Source organism: Gallinula chloropus, assembly GCF_964237585.1.
Source record: "Gallinula chloropus genome assembly, chromosome: 2".
Classification (NCBI taxonomy): Eukaryota; Metazoa; Chordata; class Aves; order Gruiformes; family Rallidae; genus Gallinula; species Gallinula chloropus.
Window position 1 is genome coordinate 10,097,456 of NC_140086.1, and position 18,356 is coordinate 10,115,811.

The 18,356-nt window shown below is 38.9% G+C and overlaps 1 protein-coding gene across 2 annotated transcripts in view; it reads right to left on the minus strand.

Moving 5' to 3' along the window:
- The window catches only part of EFR3A (EFR3 homolog A), a gene marked incomplete at its 3' end in the record, with an annotated part of 54,397 nt that extends 36,381 nt beyond the window's left edge, over positions 1-18,016 (minus strand). For both annotated transcript variants that reach the window (XM_084260392.1, XM_084260393.1), the window contains exons 1-4: positions 17,895-18,016; positions 15,555-15,705; positions 6,048-6,169; positions 1,995-2,144 (exon numbers count right to left, since the gene is read on the minus strand). In XM_084260392.1, the coding sequence (XP_084116518.1) occupies positions 1,995-2,144; positions 6,048-6,169; positions 15,555-15,705; positions 17,895-18,001 (530 nt within the window). In that variant the 5' untranslated portion in view covers positions 18,002-18,016. The remainder of the gene's footprint in view (positions 1-1,994; positions 2,145-6,047; positions 6,170-15,554; positions 15,706-17,894) is intronic.
- Between the last annotated feature and the right edge of the window lie 340 nt (positions 18,017-18,356).

Sequence of the window (18,356 nt, forward strand, 5' to 3'; positions counted from 1 at the left end):
AAGGTGACTTCTCAGCATTGCTTGGAGCCTTATTTTAGAATAAGTTGAAGGAATGAATTGCAATTCAGTCCTTGGTCTAAAACATTAGTCTTCATCTCATCACAATGCCCAACATTATCTCCTGTTTGTAGGAATCACATTTTTTGTTTTGAACTTAAAAGCACCTACCTCTGCATTTCTCACTATGTGAGACAGACAAAAGACAACAAATATAAAACTACTCATAACTTTTTAGGTTTAACTGACAGCTTTGTACAGCCTCTCAATTTTCTAAATTCAAATGAACAACTCTTACTCATTTGGTTTCACTGACCTGTTTTTTAAACAAAGATCAGAAAAGCCTCTGGCATTCTAATCTGCCTGTAAAACAAATCTTATAGGAACATTACAGACAGAATAGCAGGACTCGAAGTCAAGCCTACGAGTGTTAGTGTCCTGCCTTAAAGAGGCTGCCACTTTCAGCTCTGCAGTTATCATAAAGAAAACACTGTTTTGATGTCCAATTTCATACACCCCTTCCCCAGTTATGAGATGCACATAAATTGATATAAGTGACTGACTCTTCTGAATTTTCTTCTAGGAAACTTGAAGGAGGGAGGGAGACTCTTTCAAGCAATATGTTATACTACACTGAAGTATGCATGAGGATTGTATGCATGACAACTATTCCCATAACACAGATTCCTAGGGAAGTACAACTAAAAAAACACCCATGTGATTTTTTAACTGTTACACTGCCAAAGTGACTGATAGTCACCTAACCTATAACGTGCATTCAGATGTACAAATAACAAAATCTGCAAATACAATTATCTTCTTTAAATGTTTTTTAAATATTCATTTCTTTACACTCCAAAAAGCATCTCATCTCACACGTACTCAGAAGAATCATGAATCAAGCCATTAAAGTTCCACAAGTAAAAATTACACCAGTCTTCAAGGTAAGATTTGCCTCTCTATACTTCAGCTTTAACCAAAAAATAGTTATTTTCTAGGGTCTTCAGTTGGGGGTATTTTCTGGAATTTCTGCTCTCTCTCAAATAATACTTTGATTCCATCTGCCAGAACAATATGCTTCTTACTCCTACTCTTCAAGATGGCTTTGTTTGTGCTTCACAAACATGAAGTCACATACTAAACAAGATGAGAAATTCTCAGTAGTATCATTTAAGGCCAGGAGATCAACAATTTATAAATATTGTTTTCAGCTTTTCTGTCATAATGTGCCTCATATGAGGCCCCTACTTAGCACTTGAAAAAAAATTCACCTTTTTTTTCTATTGAATGTGCATTATAGTAAAAGTTTAAAGCAGACAGTTCAGATATTTAATTAACAGTTGTTTTTTGACAGATTTGTTTTTCTATCACCAGTATGGCAATTCTCAACAAATGGTAAAAATTAGTCCTGCTGTAGATATAAACTGATCTGCTTTAAGTGATTAATCCAAAATCTATTTATGTCAGTTTTTCCATCAGTAGTTTAGTTTCTAATTTTCCTACATAAATGAAAGGAAATATTTGAGGGTACTGTAAAGAGTAACAAAAGAAAGTGCCCACCTGCATTTAGAAGCCCAGTACGAATGACCAAAGCCTAACTAGGCTGTTCTTGTTCAAACAGATCTTTGTATCTTAAGATCACTGGCACAATGGGAATTAAAACCTCAATTTATTACAAATATAACTAGCAAAATAATTTGAGTCACCTGCAAACATTTTTACTGATCTCTCTGACATAACAAAACAGAGTTTATAATTTTTAAAAAGTCTTAAAATGATCTGATATAATCTGGAGTTACTGAAACACATGCAGCTGAAAAGACTAAGAAAAGAAATACAAAGAGCACCTAAGCAGAACTGTGCTCTCAGTTCTGAGAAGACTCAAGTAAGTAAAAGTGAGTAGTTATTGCCAATAAAGAGAAAAGAAAAAGATTTCTATCATAAACACAAAGCCAAAAGATGATTTAAAAAACACACCAGTGACCACGAATAGGTACCTGTCAATATCTTCTATTTTCTGCATATTAAACAGCAATGATGGTACTATCTTGTCCATGTGCTGAGGTTCCCATATAGTTGCTCGAAGTTCATCATTAACTGTTTTTCGAACCACTCCCTGAATGCCCCTGATTCCAGCAATTCGGATCCTAAGGGAGGAAAAAAAGGAATTACTGAAGAGAAGCACAGAACCTCCACATATGGCTGTTTACCTATTAGACAGTAGCATTTATGTAGCATGGAATTCCCTTAGGTTCTCACAAGCAGTAATTTGGAGGTTTGGCCAGTTAATTGAGGTTGCACAGATTAATTTTAGATGCCTTGAAAGCTGGTAAGGAAGCTGACAAAAGAAATTACTGAACAGAAGATCTCAGACTGACATTTAAGATACTGTTGCAGCTTTGTGTGGCTGGGTTCTGGTGGAGAGGGGCAGTGCTGCAGAGGTGGCTTCTGCAAGAAGCAGCTGGAGGCTCTCAGCAGGCTGATTCAAGACCACAGTCGTTGCTGACCAAGGCCATGCCAATCGGCAATGGTCACAGTGCCTTCATGAATCACGTTTAGGAGAAAAAAAACCCCACAAGCAGCCGCTTTTTGCCACTGGAGAAAGGAGTGGGAAGATGTCTGCAGAGTTTCTTACACCAAGGCAGGTGTAGGGGGAGAAGGAGGTGCCCCAGGTGCCAGAGAGAAAGATGCCCCTGCAGCCCGTGGACAAACCCATGGTGGAGAGGGTGCCCCCCCACAGCCCATGGATAAGGCAGCGAGCCTCCAGCTGCCTCTTGCAGAAGCCACCTCTGCAGCACTGCCCCTCTCCACCAGAGCCCAGCCACGTAGAACAGCAACAGACACAGACCTTCCAAAATTCTGTCATTGAGACATTTTTTTGCTTTTTAATTATTAGCTCTTAATGTAATCCATTGTTGCTGATTCTGTGGCATTAGACACATGAAACACCCGCAAGAAGCTCTCCTGCTGAAAGGGAAGTATCACTTACCAGATGAGATTCAGTTTCAGACTCCCAAGCCTACATGACCTAGCTACATCCATAAATGATGTCCAAGCTCCCATTCAAGACAATGAGTTCAGAGGAACATCAGGCTATGCAAGTGAACAGCCACTCCTGAAGTTTGGTTTAGGATAAACTAAATGACTCACTAGTCCCCACCAACGGCACTGACTACATGTGATATTTAGAACTGTAATCTGCAGTCATAGCTCATTTGTTTTGTTGAGTAACCTCAATATCTGTAGCAAATCTGGTATGCCAACTCCAACAACATTTGCTTTTCTTTCAGTTCGCTTTCAAGAGAGATACCTTCAACTGTTTATGATTGTGTGGCAAAAGCCATATTGTTATACATTGGGTTAACCTGAGTGAAAAAATTGATTCACATGGGGGAAAAGGGCCACACTTTTGTGTATTGAGTGCCTCTAGCACTAATTTCATGTTCAATTAGACAGGAGATTGAAAGAGTGAGGGACAAAGTACTGATGAAAATGTGGCATCAAATTTCATCACACACAGGAAAGGATTCATTCCTCTAAATAAGGCTTAAATAAATATCTTCTTTAATATGTAAATCACAGATTGACAGGCCAGTAGGAATTGGAAGGGACCTCTGGAGTTCACCTAGTCCAACACCCCTCCTAAAGCAGCATCACCTAGAGCATGTTGCACAGGATTGTGTCCAGATGGGTCTTGAATATCTCTAGAGAAGGAGACTCATTCCAATGCTCTGTCACCCTGAACGGGAAGAAGTTTTTTCTCATACTGAGATGGAACTTCCTGTATTCCAGTTTGTGCCTGTTGCCCCTTTGTCCTGCCACTAAGCACCACTGAAAAGTGTCTGGCCCCTTCCTCTAGACATCCACCCTTTAGGTATTTTTAAGTATTCATGAGATCTCTTCTCAGTCTTCTATTTTCTAGGCTAAACAGATCCAGCTCTCAGCCTTTCCTTGCAAGAGAGATGTTGCAGTCCCCTAGTCAAACTTGCAGCCCTTCATTGGGCTCTCTCCAGCAGTTCCATGTTTTTCTTGAACTGGGGAGCCCAGACCTGGACACAGTACACCTGATGAGGCCTCACCAAAGCAGAGTAGAGGGGAAGAATAACCTCCCTTGAACTGCTGCCCACATTCTTTTTAAACACACCTGAGGATACCATTGCCCTTCTTGTCCATGAGAGCATATTTCTGACTCATGGAGAGGTTGTACACCAGAACTCCCAGGTCCTTTCTGCTCAGAGGTCAACCTCTAACCTGTACTGGTGCCTGTGGTTATTCTTCCCTAGATGCTGGACCCTGCACCTCCCCTGTTGAATCTCATTTGGTTCCTCCCCACCCAATTCTCTAGCTGGTCAAGATCTTGCTGAATGGCAGCGCAACCTTCTGGTGTGTCAGCCACCAAACAAATTTGAAGATGGTACTCTCTGTGCCCTCGTCCAGGTCAGCCATGAGTATGTTGGATAAGACTGTTGATTCGTTGAAGTCACATAACTGTCCAATGTCACTAGGATGAAATTCCTCCTTAAGGATTCATCAACACTGCAGGCTGACAATTTGAAGACCAAAAGATTAGCACAGTTCTCTTACTCCCACAGCAATCACAGATTTGAGATATGTTGCTCTGGGGTATCCTTAGGGGTGGTAGATCATATTTGATAGCTAAATCAGGTACGTACTAGTCTTTTAATCGATTCTGTGTTCTGGTTCATTCCAGCATTACCTCTCATTTGCATGGGACTAATAAAGGTGAAAGTAGCACCAAAATTCCTGAGCTGAGCTTCACACCCTAATGTCTTAAGAAATGTTTTACAGTCAGTAGTTTAACATTTCTGGTTTAGTTTCACTAAACCTAAAAAAGCCAAATCCCAAAAAGCGCATCAGCACGTTTCTGAACACTGTCTGTGACCATCAGCTCCAGGTAAACACACTGTACCTGACAGAAGCCTAAGTTACCATGTAGTTGATACACTGGCTTTGCTAGTGACACCTGACCCTTTGGCCCCGAGTACCATTTACCATCCCTTCAATTCTTCCCCAACCAATTCACAGGAATAATTAATCCCATAAAACCATTCACTGGAATAATTTTCCTAAAGGGGAAGGGGTGGGGGCAGGGAAGAATTACAGGAGAAGCAGGCAGGTTTAATCCTAACCCTCTTAGAGAAAATGTGTACAGCAGAACCCTAGAAGATGGCAGTAATTTTTTTTTTTTTAAAAGGCAGAATACCAAAGGAGAAGTTAATTTTCTGTTTTGTTTCTCGGCTGTGGGTTTGTTTGGGTTGTTGGGTTTTTTTCATAAACAAAGTAGAGAATATTTGTTCTTTATAAAAATACAGTTTACAGACTTCAAACTGCAAACTAAGAAAAATCTTTCTGCATTACAGCTAAGGGAACAACGGGGTGCCCAAATAACGTTCAGCATATGGATTTTTTCATAGTTGGCTGAACAATTTAATGCAGGGAAATAGAAAAGATGAGTACAACAGAGATGCAAATCATATACTCTGGAAAGCCTTAATTTTACTAACATGCTCAGGAGTTTAAACACCGATTAACTTTTCAAATAAAGAACACGTCACTAGGGGGAGCTGAAGTAAAAAACATTGTGGCACTTACGTAATGTTGAATTTGTAATACTAATTCATGAAGGCATTTCACTTTCACACATTGTATCATACTGCAGACATCTAAGAAAATTCCATTTTAATGAGTAATTCTCAAATGGCAGACACAAAATATGCTTTTCCATTTCATGTAAGTAGCCCCATTAATTTCTCAAATGAGTTATGCAACTCAGACACATTTGCAGTAATAAGTAGTGCCTTTCTGGAGTCAATCCATCCAATCTGGCAGACATTATTCAGGTAAAATTCCACTTAAATATCCTAGGAGTTCTAGCCACTGAACATTTGCAATATTGGTGCTATAAGTCAGACTTGAATTTTCTTCCTATGGTATGAACTGTTCCACTAAATACCATAATAAAAGCTGTATTAGAGGATATAGTAAAGCATTAAGACAATTTTTTGTTATATATACAGAATGGTACTTACTCAGTTTGTGTTTCTGGATCATGATCACAGGAATGACACATGGCACTGAATCTAGACACAAAGAAGTCATAGCGTCTGTGATATGAAGGTGTGTCTTCCTCAATGTTGGCAAATTTGACAAACTGTAAAATAAAATACATTAAAATAGCTTTTGAAACCTATTTCCCAAGAGAAAATAATGAATACTAACCTTCATTTAAGTAGTAACATAAAACATAGCATTAGGGAAAGAACCCAGATTCGACAGTTTTACTGAAGAAGTCAAATTGCAGAGTTTTCTTTTAAAGACATTCCACTAGAACTTCACATAGATCATTATGAAAGGGTGCAACTACATGAAATACAACATACTATGCAATACAGAAACATCTAAACACCTGAATAGCGAGTGTCACTAATTCAGAGAGTCACAGAAATCATTTAGATTAGAAAGATCATCAAGATCTTTAAAATCATGAAGTCCACTGTTAACCTAACACTGTCGAGTCCACAACTAAAGTGTGTCTCCAAGCACCACAGCTACGTGTGTTCTGAATACCTCCAGGGATGGTGACTCAATCACTTCCCTGGGCAGCTTGCTCCAATGCTGATAACCCTTCTGGTGAAGACATTTTTCCTAATATCTAATCTAAGTCTCAAGTTGCACCAGAGGAGGTTCCTTCCTCTTGTCCTCGTTTCTTGGGAGAAGAGACCAACACCAACCTCGCTACAACCTCCCTTCAGGTAGTTGTAGAGAGCAGCTCAAGCAAAATTCAAGGGAAAGACACTTGGAGGCGTTCTGTCGATTCTCTCTATCCTTATGTAAGGGAAAAAGAATGAGTCAGGGAATTATAACCCAGTCAAATTTAATTCCACTCACAGAAAGACACTCTGAAAAAAACATTCCAATTTGCAAACATCTACACAGTAACGGAGGGGTAAGTAACAATCAACATGGATTTGTCAAGAACAAATCACATCAACCCAGCCTAAATTATTCCTATGACAAGGAAATAGATTTTGTGAATCCAGATGAAGCAGCATCTGTCATATTTTAACTTCAGTGATGCTGCTGACAAAAAAATACACAAAATTCTCAAAAGGAAGCTAGAAAAACACTGTCAAAAGAACACTCCCAGTAAGACAGATGGAAAAGGGTTTGGAAATACATTGAAACACTTGCAATTCATCAAACTACAATAATGTATTGAGTGAACTTCTGGAAGGGGCCTGACTGGAATACTGTAGTATTTGATTTTTACTAGATATTTACATGACAGAGTGGGCTCATCAGATTTGCAAAGAACACTAAGCTGGACAGAACTGCAAGCACAGGTACTCGACAAACTGGAAGCAGGACCTGAAAAGTCAAGGAATCACAAATGCAAAATACCATTTTAAGGCATCTGTACAAATAGAAGTCGGAGCTGAATGCAGAAAACAAACTTCGGCTTATAATAAACTGCAAACTCAACAAATTAGTGCCATTACAAAGGCATGAAAAATAAAATAATACTTTGTGGTACCATGACACCTACGAAGAATTTTTTCCATCTAATTGGCACTAATAAGCCCTTAGATGAATTACTGCATCCACTTGAAGCATCACTGCTGAAGATGGTGATTAACTGATACAGTCCTTCAATTATTCAAGGGAGGAAAAACGCTTTAGATAAACACCTGTTAAAAAAATAAACGACTGAAAGACATGAAGTTCTCATCTGGAGCTGCCTAAAAGACACTAATCTTGCAATGGTACAGAAGACAGCTACAAAAATAAAGTAAATAAATGGTTTTCTTTGTCCAATAGGAATAGTAATAGGGTTACACTGAAGCAAAGGCTACCTAAGTTCAGCATCAAAAAAATTATCCTGTCTAAAGCAAGTTGACTGCCTAAAAACCTTTTCGATTCTTCATCACTGACAATTTCAGAAACAGACTAAAGAGGGAAGATCTTGTCAGGAAACGTTTAACGTTCAGGGCTGTGCCCTGAAGCAGAGAGATGTCCCACTAAGATCTCCCTGCTTTTGCCCACCCCAGTATTCTCCCTATCAACTGCTAAGCACAGGCTCAGGCATGTCTTGTATACTTTCTGAGATGCAGAACCTGCTTTTCTCAGCACATTACCCATAAGCATCTAGACAAGCCAAAACTTCAGCATAATACACAGCATACTGATTTGCGGGGGTTTTGAGGTGGTTTTTAAGCTCAAAGTGAAAGCCGTCTATTTCAGAAAATAACCCACCACTTTTTTCTACTCTTTCTTTAGTCTTTCTTCCTCTTTATGTGGAACACTTATCCCTTTCAACTGCACTGCCACTTCACCCACTGAAAGCTACAGGCGCCACTGAAAATGATAGAGTTTGTAAAACCTTATTCTCAGCTATTACTGAAAAGGGAGCAAAATTGTATAATACTAGTCCATTTTACATGTCCTTCTGTAGAGAATATCCTGTATAGTCAGGTGATAAGAAAGTGACATACACTTGAAAAACAATTTTGTATAGTCTACTACCAGTTTTCCTGAAAGACAATCCACAAACAGCAACCATAGTTATTTTTCAGTAGTTATAAAAATGATCATTCCTTTCCCAGCAGACCCTGGAAAATGCTCTAAATGCCTAATGTCTCACTGGCTTCTTTCATGGAATTGTCGATTACAAAACAGAAGTAGATTTTCTAAAGTTTTTTGAAGACAGGAACCTAATTAGTCCTCACAATTTAATAACTAAAAGTCCACAGAGTAAAAACAAAACAAAACCCCCAAAATCCACCCCAATGAAAACCCCAAAACCACAACAATACGATCTTAATATTTTCCACACATTTAGCTGTTCAAGTCTACAAATGATTCACTGGATAAACTTCCATAAAAGCATGTAAAAGAATGGACACAAAATGTCTGAAGAACACAAAACATAATGGGAGAGGCTGTGAGACTATTAACTCATCTAGCATTGAATATTAGCATATTATCTGAAATGGAAAAGTATTTGATTGACAGGATCTTCTAACATTTAGTATGAGTCTGTTTTGATAGAAGAAAGATTTATTGTACCAAGAAATTGTTTTGTAAGATCAAATGATGAATTTAGGTCAAGAAAGTGCCAGGGACTGTCCAGATCTAGACATTTCTCCTACATCAAGATGCAGCTTTGTAGCAGAAAGTACCCAGAAGTTATACTTCTTGATGCAGCACACAGAGAAAAATGTCCAGAAAAGGCAAACATTTCTTCTTTTCTCACATGTACAACTAAACAATTTCACCCACTGAACATGAAGCATTTCTGAAGCATATTCCAGGATTAACATTCAGATGACTGAACATTTAGGCCACAGGGAAGCTAACTGTGCTAACACTGGTTTGAGTTGCACTGTCATTCAGTACAGTATACAATTACAGAAATCTTATATTTTTACAGTATGCATTAACTTATACTTCCTCCTTGTTTAGCAGTGGCACTCGGAAGCTGTTAATGGTTGTTAAATAAAGAATCTTTTACTCCTAACAATTTCCAAGCACACTTCAAATATAAAACCTACTCAGCCTAAAAAAAGGACAAGTCTCTTAGAAAATCCAAACAGTTGCCTGGGATATACTTACAAAGCTTTTCTGAATGTAAATGCTTGCAAATAACCCACCAGTAGATAACCTGACCACTACAAAACATCTTCTATATTTATAAAATAGAGAAGGAGCAAAAAGGAACTTATATTGGTAATACCTTATTTCCATTAATTTTGAAACCAATAATATCTCCCTGTAGAAACTATAGGCTGGATCTGAGCAATATTTTGTTTTAAAATTCGAGCTCTCCAGTTTGTCTTCTGTAGCCTAAAATTTTCTGTTTGCGATGAGGGAAAGGGGGTGCTGACACTGATTGATGGTCACCATTTTTTATAGACAAAGCTACTGTACTTTATTATTAGGAAAATATCACTTATGAAAACCAAACATTCTATAAACAAGACTCTCAAACTACACAGTACAGCACTGATAAGTGTGTGAATTTATGCATGCACTTCATAGAATCATAGAATGTGTAAGGTTGGAAGGGACCTTTAAAGGTCATCTAGCCCAACCCCCTGCAGTAAGCGTCTTCCCTAAGATCAGGTGGCTCAGAGCCCCATCAAGCCTGACCTCGAATGCCTCCAGGGACGGGGCCTCCACTGCTTCTCCGGGCAACCTGTGCCAGTGAACATGTTCATCAAACATGCAAAAAGGACAAATACTGGTTTCACAAACAATCTATTAAGATGATCACAGTAAGTAACAAGATAATGTATTTTGAAACAGAAATTGTTGATTTACTGGAGTTATTAATAGTTAAGGTCACCTAACACTTCTCATTTTAAGTTTCATTAGAATAGGATGGATAGCTTGTCATACAATTTTACTTCCTGCCACTTCAAATGACAATGTTACACAATGGCACACGTAGCACTCAAGACAAGAGTCAGTAATGGTCTTTTGTCTTGTAGGGTCATGTTAGTGTGGTGATGAAACAGCAAGCTGAGAGAGCACAAGCATAAGGTGAGGAAAACAACAGTTATTTTAGAATGACCCTGAAAGGACTGTGATAAGCAATTTATCTAGCATCACTGAAATTCTAGTAGAATTTAGAAGATAATTTAATGACCTACAGAATGAGAAAGCATGCTTTGTGTAATTCTGTCTCTCTGTACCTTTAAATCCTATAAAAGGGATAGAGCAGGGTTCCTAGAAATTAAATACTTCACTATGTATTAAACCACTACTGGCATGTAATTCCATATTGGTGCATGGAATGAAATCAGCATCTTGTTATAAAAATGTTTCCATCGCATACTTCAGATCCGCATGCTGCAGATAAGCATGACAAGAGTGAGCACTCTACTGGGAACATTAATTCTGACATTCCTTAATTTCACAGTCTTGACATTGTATACTCTTTTTACATATACATGCATTTCAATCCTGACAAAACCAACAGTTTTTAAAAGCCAACACTAAGAACAAGATTATTGTATCTGTAACAGGTACTAACTGGTCACTTTTCCACTTGGGATACTGCTTCTCTGCTTTTAAATAACACATGATGACAACTAGCAATAACCATCACCTTTTTGTGCAGAGGAAGCACAGCACTGTCATTTATGGTATCATTATTTCACTGCTCCAAAGAGCCCTTCTGAAGTGAAGCACCCTATCAACTACAGAAAGCATTTGTGGTAATATTGGGTTCTACAGTTATATGCCAGATTTCAGACGAAAAAAAAATGTTTTACTATCAAATATACAAATAAGAATTCACCTCATCAACATTCTACATTAGCTTAAAACATGCTCTATTCAACTGAGTTTTGTCAACACAGTTTAAGATGCAGATTTTACTTAATTATCCATGCCACTGTCTTCAATCACCTGCTCACTATCAAGCAAAAAAGGTGGCAGAAAATTGAAAAATATTTAAAAAAAAAAATCTTTTGCCCCCAAGAATTTCAACCACAAGTTCAAAGATTTTTAGAGCTGTTCACACCTAGCCAGGAAGAACAGTATAATTAATTCATTCTATACTAGTAATATCATAGAATGCGTATGGTTGGAAGGGACCTTCAAGGTCATCTAGTCCAACACCCCCTGCAGTAAGCAGTGGCACCGTCACTAAATCAGGTCCCTCAGAGCCTCATCAAGCCTGACCTTGAGAATCTCCAGGGGTAGGGCCTCCACTACCTCTCTAGGCAACCTGTTCCAGTCATCCACCATGCTCATATTGAAGAGCTTTTTCCTAACATACAACTTAAATCTCCCCTATTCTAGTTTAAAACCATTATCCCTCATCCTATTGCTACAGGCCCTCGTGAACAGTTCTTCCTCAGCTTTCTTACAGGCACCTTTCAGGTACTGGAAGGCCGCTATAGGGTCCCACTGGAGCCTTCTCTCTCCAGCCTGAACAAGCCCAACTCTCTCAGCCTTTCTTCACAGCAGAGGTGCTCCAGCCCTTAGATCATTTTTGTGGCCTGCCTCTGGACACACTCCCAACAGGCCCATGTCCTTCTTGTGCTGAGGGCTCCAAAGCTGGACACAGTACTCCAGGTGAATAAATATAATAAAACAACCACTGTGGATCCAAGCAATACATTTAATTATTTGTACGTTTAAAACATCTGCATCTCATGTACAATTCCATGATTTTATGATACCTGGTTACTAAAATTCTCCAAAATGGTTAGAGAAAAAAATTTAGTATTACCATAAGATTTTAAGCAAAAGCTTATTGCAGTCAGCCTCCAGATTTTGTAATACTTAAGCCACGGAAATCTCACTTTTTCCCACCACAGTTTAGTGGGGTTTGGGTTTTTTTTTTTTCAGTTTCCTCACCAGCATATGCTACCCTAGCACATGGCTAATAAAAATATCTTCCAGGATTAAAAAAAAACAGCAAAAAAGAAAGCCACACAAGAAAACCCAAAACATTTTGAACTTCATAGACACTGCCAAATTGAAATCTGTTGTACTTAAAAAAGAATCCAACAAAACAATTCCACATATCCACTATCAAACTTCACTTGTTTTCAAGTCTCTGCCTATGTAAGTAGATTTAAAATTATGTTATTTAAAAAAAGATAGCATTGCTACTGTAGGAAATAAGCTAACACAACTTACAACTGCAACATATAAAAAGTCACAGGAATTAATCATATGTAACCTCAACATCAGGTATAAAAGTACATAAATGAAAAAACAAACAATAGCTTTTCTAAAATATTAATCTTCTGGTTTGCTTTTTCAAAGTTTATGAACTTAAAATTTGAAATATAAGTGCAACAAAGAATTTTAGAAGTCAAAGGGCTGAATGAATTTTTTTTTTTTTTTTTTTTGTTATTAAGAAGGAGCACAAAGTAGAGTAAGTTCTACATCCAAATCCAGGTATTTGGAAGTCAAGAGAAAAACCTTGGAAGATAGTGGGAGCTTTCACATCCTTCCAGAAGTTTAAATTACTCAGTCATTCAGTACAGATTTGTTTCATTTGAAACCCTGACTTCTAAGCAAGTCCCCACAGCTAACAAAATCTGCTTATGAGGCGGAGAAAAACCTAGGACTCTAGTAAGACAACTGAATCTAATCTAGATGATGCTGCTCTGGTAGAGAGTTTTACTAGATGATCTTTTGAGGTCCTTTCCAACCCCTGACATTCTGTAATTCTATGAAAGACAGCACTGTCTTTATGTCCCAGTGAAGCTTTGGAAGTCATCTCGGGGATGGAAAATAATCAAGCTTTACTTATTGTCACAATCATACCCCATAGATTTTTTTAAGGGTATGCAGACTATAAATTTATAGTGGTTTGAAACTGAGTGTAACCTAAAAATATTATGGAAACTTTTTCAAAGGTTGCTTTACTTTTCTCCACTTTAAAGACATTAAATTCACGTCATTTATTCTTCTCTTCCAGAAAACACACATTTCCACTCTGAAGCAGTAGAGTAGAATAAATCACATAAAAGATTCTTCAGTCATTCTACCATCTTTACTCTTTTTTGGGCTTGGTGTTTGTTTATTTCCTTCAGGAGGAGTTGAAAAACTGAAAAAGACTAAATATGATGATAAACTTTCCTAATGTCTGACAAAACTTAGTAAAACAGTAGGTTTGTGACCTCCGTAACAGACAGCCTGTCAGTGCCAATACTTTTCTTGAGTCAATGGAATAAAGATACCTTTTATCTCCTTTGACTATAGAAGACACCTATGAAGGAAATTAGCATAATTAGGCTAAAATTAGCCTTTGGAATACTGTTGAAAAGCCATTATAGAACCACTTTCCTCACAGAAGTTGACATCTTGTTTATAAAAATTAATTGTTTTTGGTTACTGAATCTTACAACAGACAAACCCAAATTATCTCCTAATTATAAAAGCCTTCATTGCTAACTGACAATGATATCAAACAGATGACCATAAGGTAGAGTTATGTTCAATAACATTTGTTGGAAAACAATGTGTGCCTTGTAAATCAAAGTGGAGGCTGGCAGGAACTGTTTGCCACCAAAGATTTTAAACAACTGGGAAGTGATGTATGTCTTGCCATTTGGCAGTGCAGGAAATAAGTTCCACAGCTATATCCCTAAGAGGTCTTGCCCAGGCATTATTATACAAACAAATCAAATGAAGTAGGAGAGTCTGGCTCAAAGTTATTAAATAAATACCTCAGGAAAGTTTCTCTGTTAGTTTATGGTACAATGGGACACTCCATCACAGCAAGATCTCTCTGCATTCCGCCATAACCAGAAGTTTTACTTCAGAGTAGAATCAGAGAACGGTTTGAGTTGGAAGGGACCTCAAAGATCATCAGATTCCCACCCCACTTCCATGGGCAGGGACACCTCTCACAAAACCAGGTTGCTCAAGGCCCCATCCAACCCAGTCTTGAACACTAAATCCACCATCTCCCTGGGTAACCTGTTCCAGTGTCTCATCACCCTCACAGTGAAGAATTTCTTCCTAATAGCCAATCTAAATCTCCCCCCTTCCAATTTAATACCATGCCCTCTCATCCTGTCGCTACATGCCCCTCTAAAAAGTCCCTCCCCAGCTTTCTTGTAGGAACTTTCAGGTACTGGAAGGCCACTATAAGATCTCCCCAGAGCCTTCTCTTCTCCAGAATGAACAAGCCCAACTCTCTTAGCCTTTAGGAGTAGCATCACTGTACAACACCCTCCTGTGTCCCTGAACTGCAACTCCATTAATTTCATCAGCCAGGAATCATGCCCAAAAAGCCCAGTTTTACAGAATTCACAAAGAACCCCCACACTGCTAACAATAGCAATGTACAAAAAATGTAAGCACTACTTTTTCACTGGTGTAAAAGCAATTACTCTAAGTGAAAAAAGTCTACACCATAATCCTGGTATTTGAGATTCCTATTGCAGCAGTTGCAAAATACAATGGTTAAATGGGAATTATAGCAGAACTGTAATAATGATCGTACCCATCATTCTTTCTGGAAAAATAGATCTCCAAATCTTCATTTTGACACTTCCAGTTATGTCCTTCAAGCCTGGATCTGAATCTTGAAATGTTTAAGCTAGTAAAACGTAATACTAAAGCTTTTGCCTCCTTACTACTTTTCAGCTAACAGGAATCTGCCTGTGCAGTGTCAGTGCTGTATAGAAGGGTATTATTTTCTCTTCACTCCATTGCCCTCAGTGCTGGAGAGCAGGAAAACAGTCTTACCTATTCAATGGCTCCGTACGTCTGTTTAAAGATTCAAAATTTAAACTTCCAGAACAGCTTTCCTGTTCCTTCCAGAAGTTATTTCTGCAGGGGATGAGCCCAGACGTCACAGAATTTTAGAGACTGAGAACAGCTTTCCTGCCTCCAGCTGGTATCTGCTCTGTGTTTAGGCCCAAATGGTATATACCCTGCCACGTAAAGATTCCTCTCAATTCATGTTAACTGGCAGATACTTCGTGACTGCTGAAACAACTTTCCCATAGCTCATAAGCAAAGATTTATTCTGATTTGATTTAGCAGCTAAGTTTACTCACAGAATTAGTTCCAAGAACTTGCAGCTTTGGTTCTCCTGATTCCAGAAGCTTGGCCACCATATGTAGAAAACTTTCCACAAATGGTTTTATGCTTTGAGAATGGCAAGCCATTAGAAGTTGGTCCAACGCTTCCATGGCAATTAAAACATTCCTGAAATTTAATTAAAGACTCACATAAAGACATTAAATTTATCAATTAGTTCAATTTAGGTCGTTATTACTACAAAGATTAGAAAATAAAGCATGGAAGGCACATATTTCCTACTGTCTAAAAATGGAAATTATTGGGACTTCCTACATTTCAGGCAGGGGTGAGGGGGGTTGGGGTCAGGAGGAATTGAGTGTTTTTAGAAGGGATATCATAATGCTTAGTAACAGAGTAAAATACAGTTCCATTTTCTTTCCTATCACATTTTAATTTTCAATTACCAGTCCAAGCTTTCTAGTATCCAGATCCTGTCTATCCAAATCCCAGTAAGGAAGCCAGCAACTTACAATACTTCTGCAAATACAGACAACACTCTAAGTAAATGAAAAAAAGAGCAAAGAAAGCTGTGACCAAATTACCTTAAAGAATGGCCATACACCTATTCTATAAATTTATAAAAATAGCTTTTGATATCAAGACAGAAAAAAGTGATGGCCAGTGATGGACACTGCCTTGCTTTTCCAACTCCTGCCACTTCTTAGACTAATATTTTACTAATCAATTAGGAATTCTTTAAAATTTTCTCCCTCTTTTGACTCTACATTCTTTAAAATTTCCAGCTCAAATAGGACTTGGAGTATGACAGAGTTTTAAAGTCCTATTTAAATACAACTTAGTTCAAAGAGCTGAAAAGAAAGATACCCCAAATTCCCAACACTCTAAATGACATTGTTGTGGTTTTACCCCAGCTTAGAGCCGAGATCCACACAGCTGTCTGCTCCTTAAAGGAAAAGAGCATGGGAAGGGGGGGGGGGGGGGGGGGGTGTGAGAGGCAAGGGAATGGAAAGGAAGGGGCAAATAACCCCAAAACCAAGAAACTAAAAGGCCCATGGGTTGGGATAAGGATAGTTTACTAAAGTAGCAGAAAGATAAAATATAACAATGCTAACAGGACTTTAGAGCAAAAATATGTGAAGCTGTTGATACACAATGCAGCCAGAGCTGTCCCGGAACCCGACCGTCCCCCACCGCGCATCCTGGAGCCGCCCCTGCTCTTCCTCCCATCAGCCCCCCTTTATACTGAGCATGACGTAATTGGCATGGAATACTCTCTTTGGCCAGTTTGGGTCACCTGTCCTGGCTTTGCCCCTCCTTTCTCATGAATAGAGAAATACGAAGAGCTGAGAAAGTCCTTGACTGTCTGACAGCAACTAAAAACATCAGGGTGTTGTCAGCACTGCTTTCATTTTAACTCTCAAACTCAGCATTCCATCCGCTGCTACAAATGAAGTTAACTCCATCCTGACTGAAACCAGGACAGACATTCAAGGGCATATTGGGTTTACACAGCAATGTTTTAGTACTAAGGCGGCTACAGGGATGGCTTCTTTAAGAAGCCACCAGAAGCTGCGCCTACGTCAGACAGAGCCAGCTCCACCTATCTCCAAGACTGACCAACCACTGCCAAAACTTGAGCCCCTCATTGACACTGGTAGCACCCATGGAGGAGCAGATACCTGTACTGCAGGCCCTGGAAGACCCCACACAGGAGCAAGTGGCTGTGCCCTTAATCTGGCAGGAACTGTGCTCTGTGAGGGACTCACACTGAAGCAGTCCCATCCTGAAGGGCTGCATGCCACAGAAAGGACGCGTGCTGGAGCAGTTCTTGAAGGACTGTCTCTTGTGGGAGGGACCCAATGCTGGTGCTGGGGACAAGCAAGTAGGAAGGAGTGGTGGATACAAGATGTTATGAGCCGATGGCCATCCCCATTCCCTGTCCCCCTGTGCTGGTGTGGGAGAGGAGGTAGAGGAGTCAGGAGTGAAGTTGAGTCTAGGAAGGAGGGTTGGAGGGAAGATATTTTTAGCTTTGATTTTACTTCTCACTATCCTACTCTGTTATTAATTTGCAATAAATTAAATTAATCTTCCCAAAGTTGAGTCTTATTTGCCTATGATGATAATTGCTGAGTGACCTCCTTGTCTTTATGTCGACCTATGAGATTTTCATCTTATTTTCTCTTCCATCTGCCTGAGGAGTGAGAGAGTGGCTGGCTAAGTACCTGGCAGCAAAAAGATGAACTCATCAGAAAGGGATTGTGTCTGTCTGGACTCCTAAAGTTGATCAGAATAAACATGATGAAATGCTGCTACATGCTGGCATCTATTTTTAATGCTGCTACTTATTTTCTTACCCATAGCGATGTCTGACAACATCTCTGCTCAGTCTCTCTGCTAGGTAAGCACCAATTCGATCCAGCTTTTCCGGTGCAGAAACTGCATAGAAAGTCAGCTTCTCCATATCAGCTTTAACAAGACCATCCTAAAAATACAAATACAAAATAAAAGAGTTCACAGAAAATATAAATATAAAGCTTTTCAAGTGTTTTTCTTTTTGTCAACTCAACATTTAAAGATCTGAGCCACACAGATGGGAACAAGCCACTGAAAAAATCCCCACTGCTTTTGGGCAAAATTGTCAGTAGCTGCAAAAATAAGCAACATAAAAATATTTTTTTAAATAAACGAAGTAACTATCTTCTCCCATCTTATTTCTGGGGAGAGGAACACGTAACCCAAAAAGAAAAAAACTCTTTAGTGAGATATGTCACCAGTTCTAAAATACAGTTTTTTCTCTACTGGTACAATGTGGGATT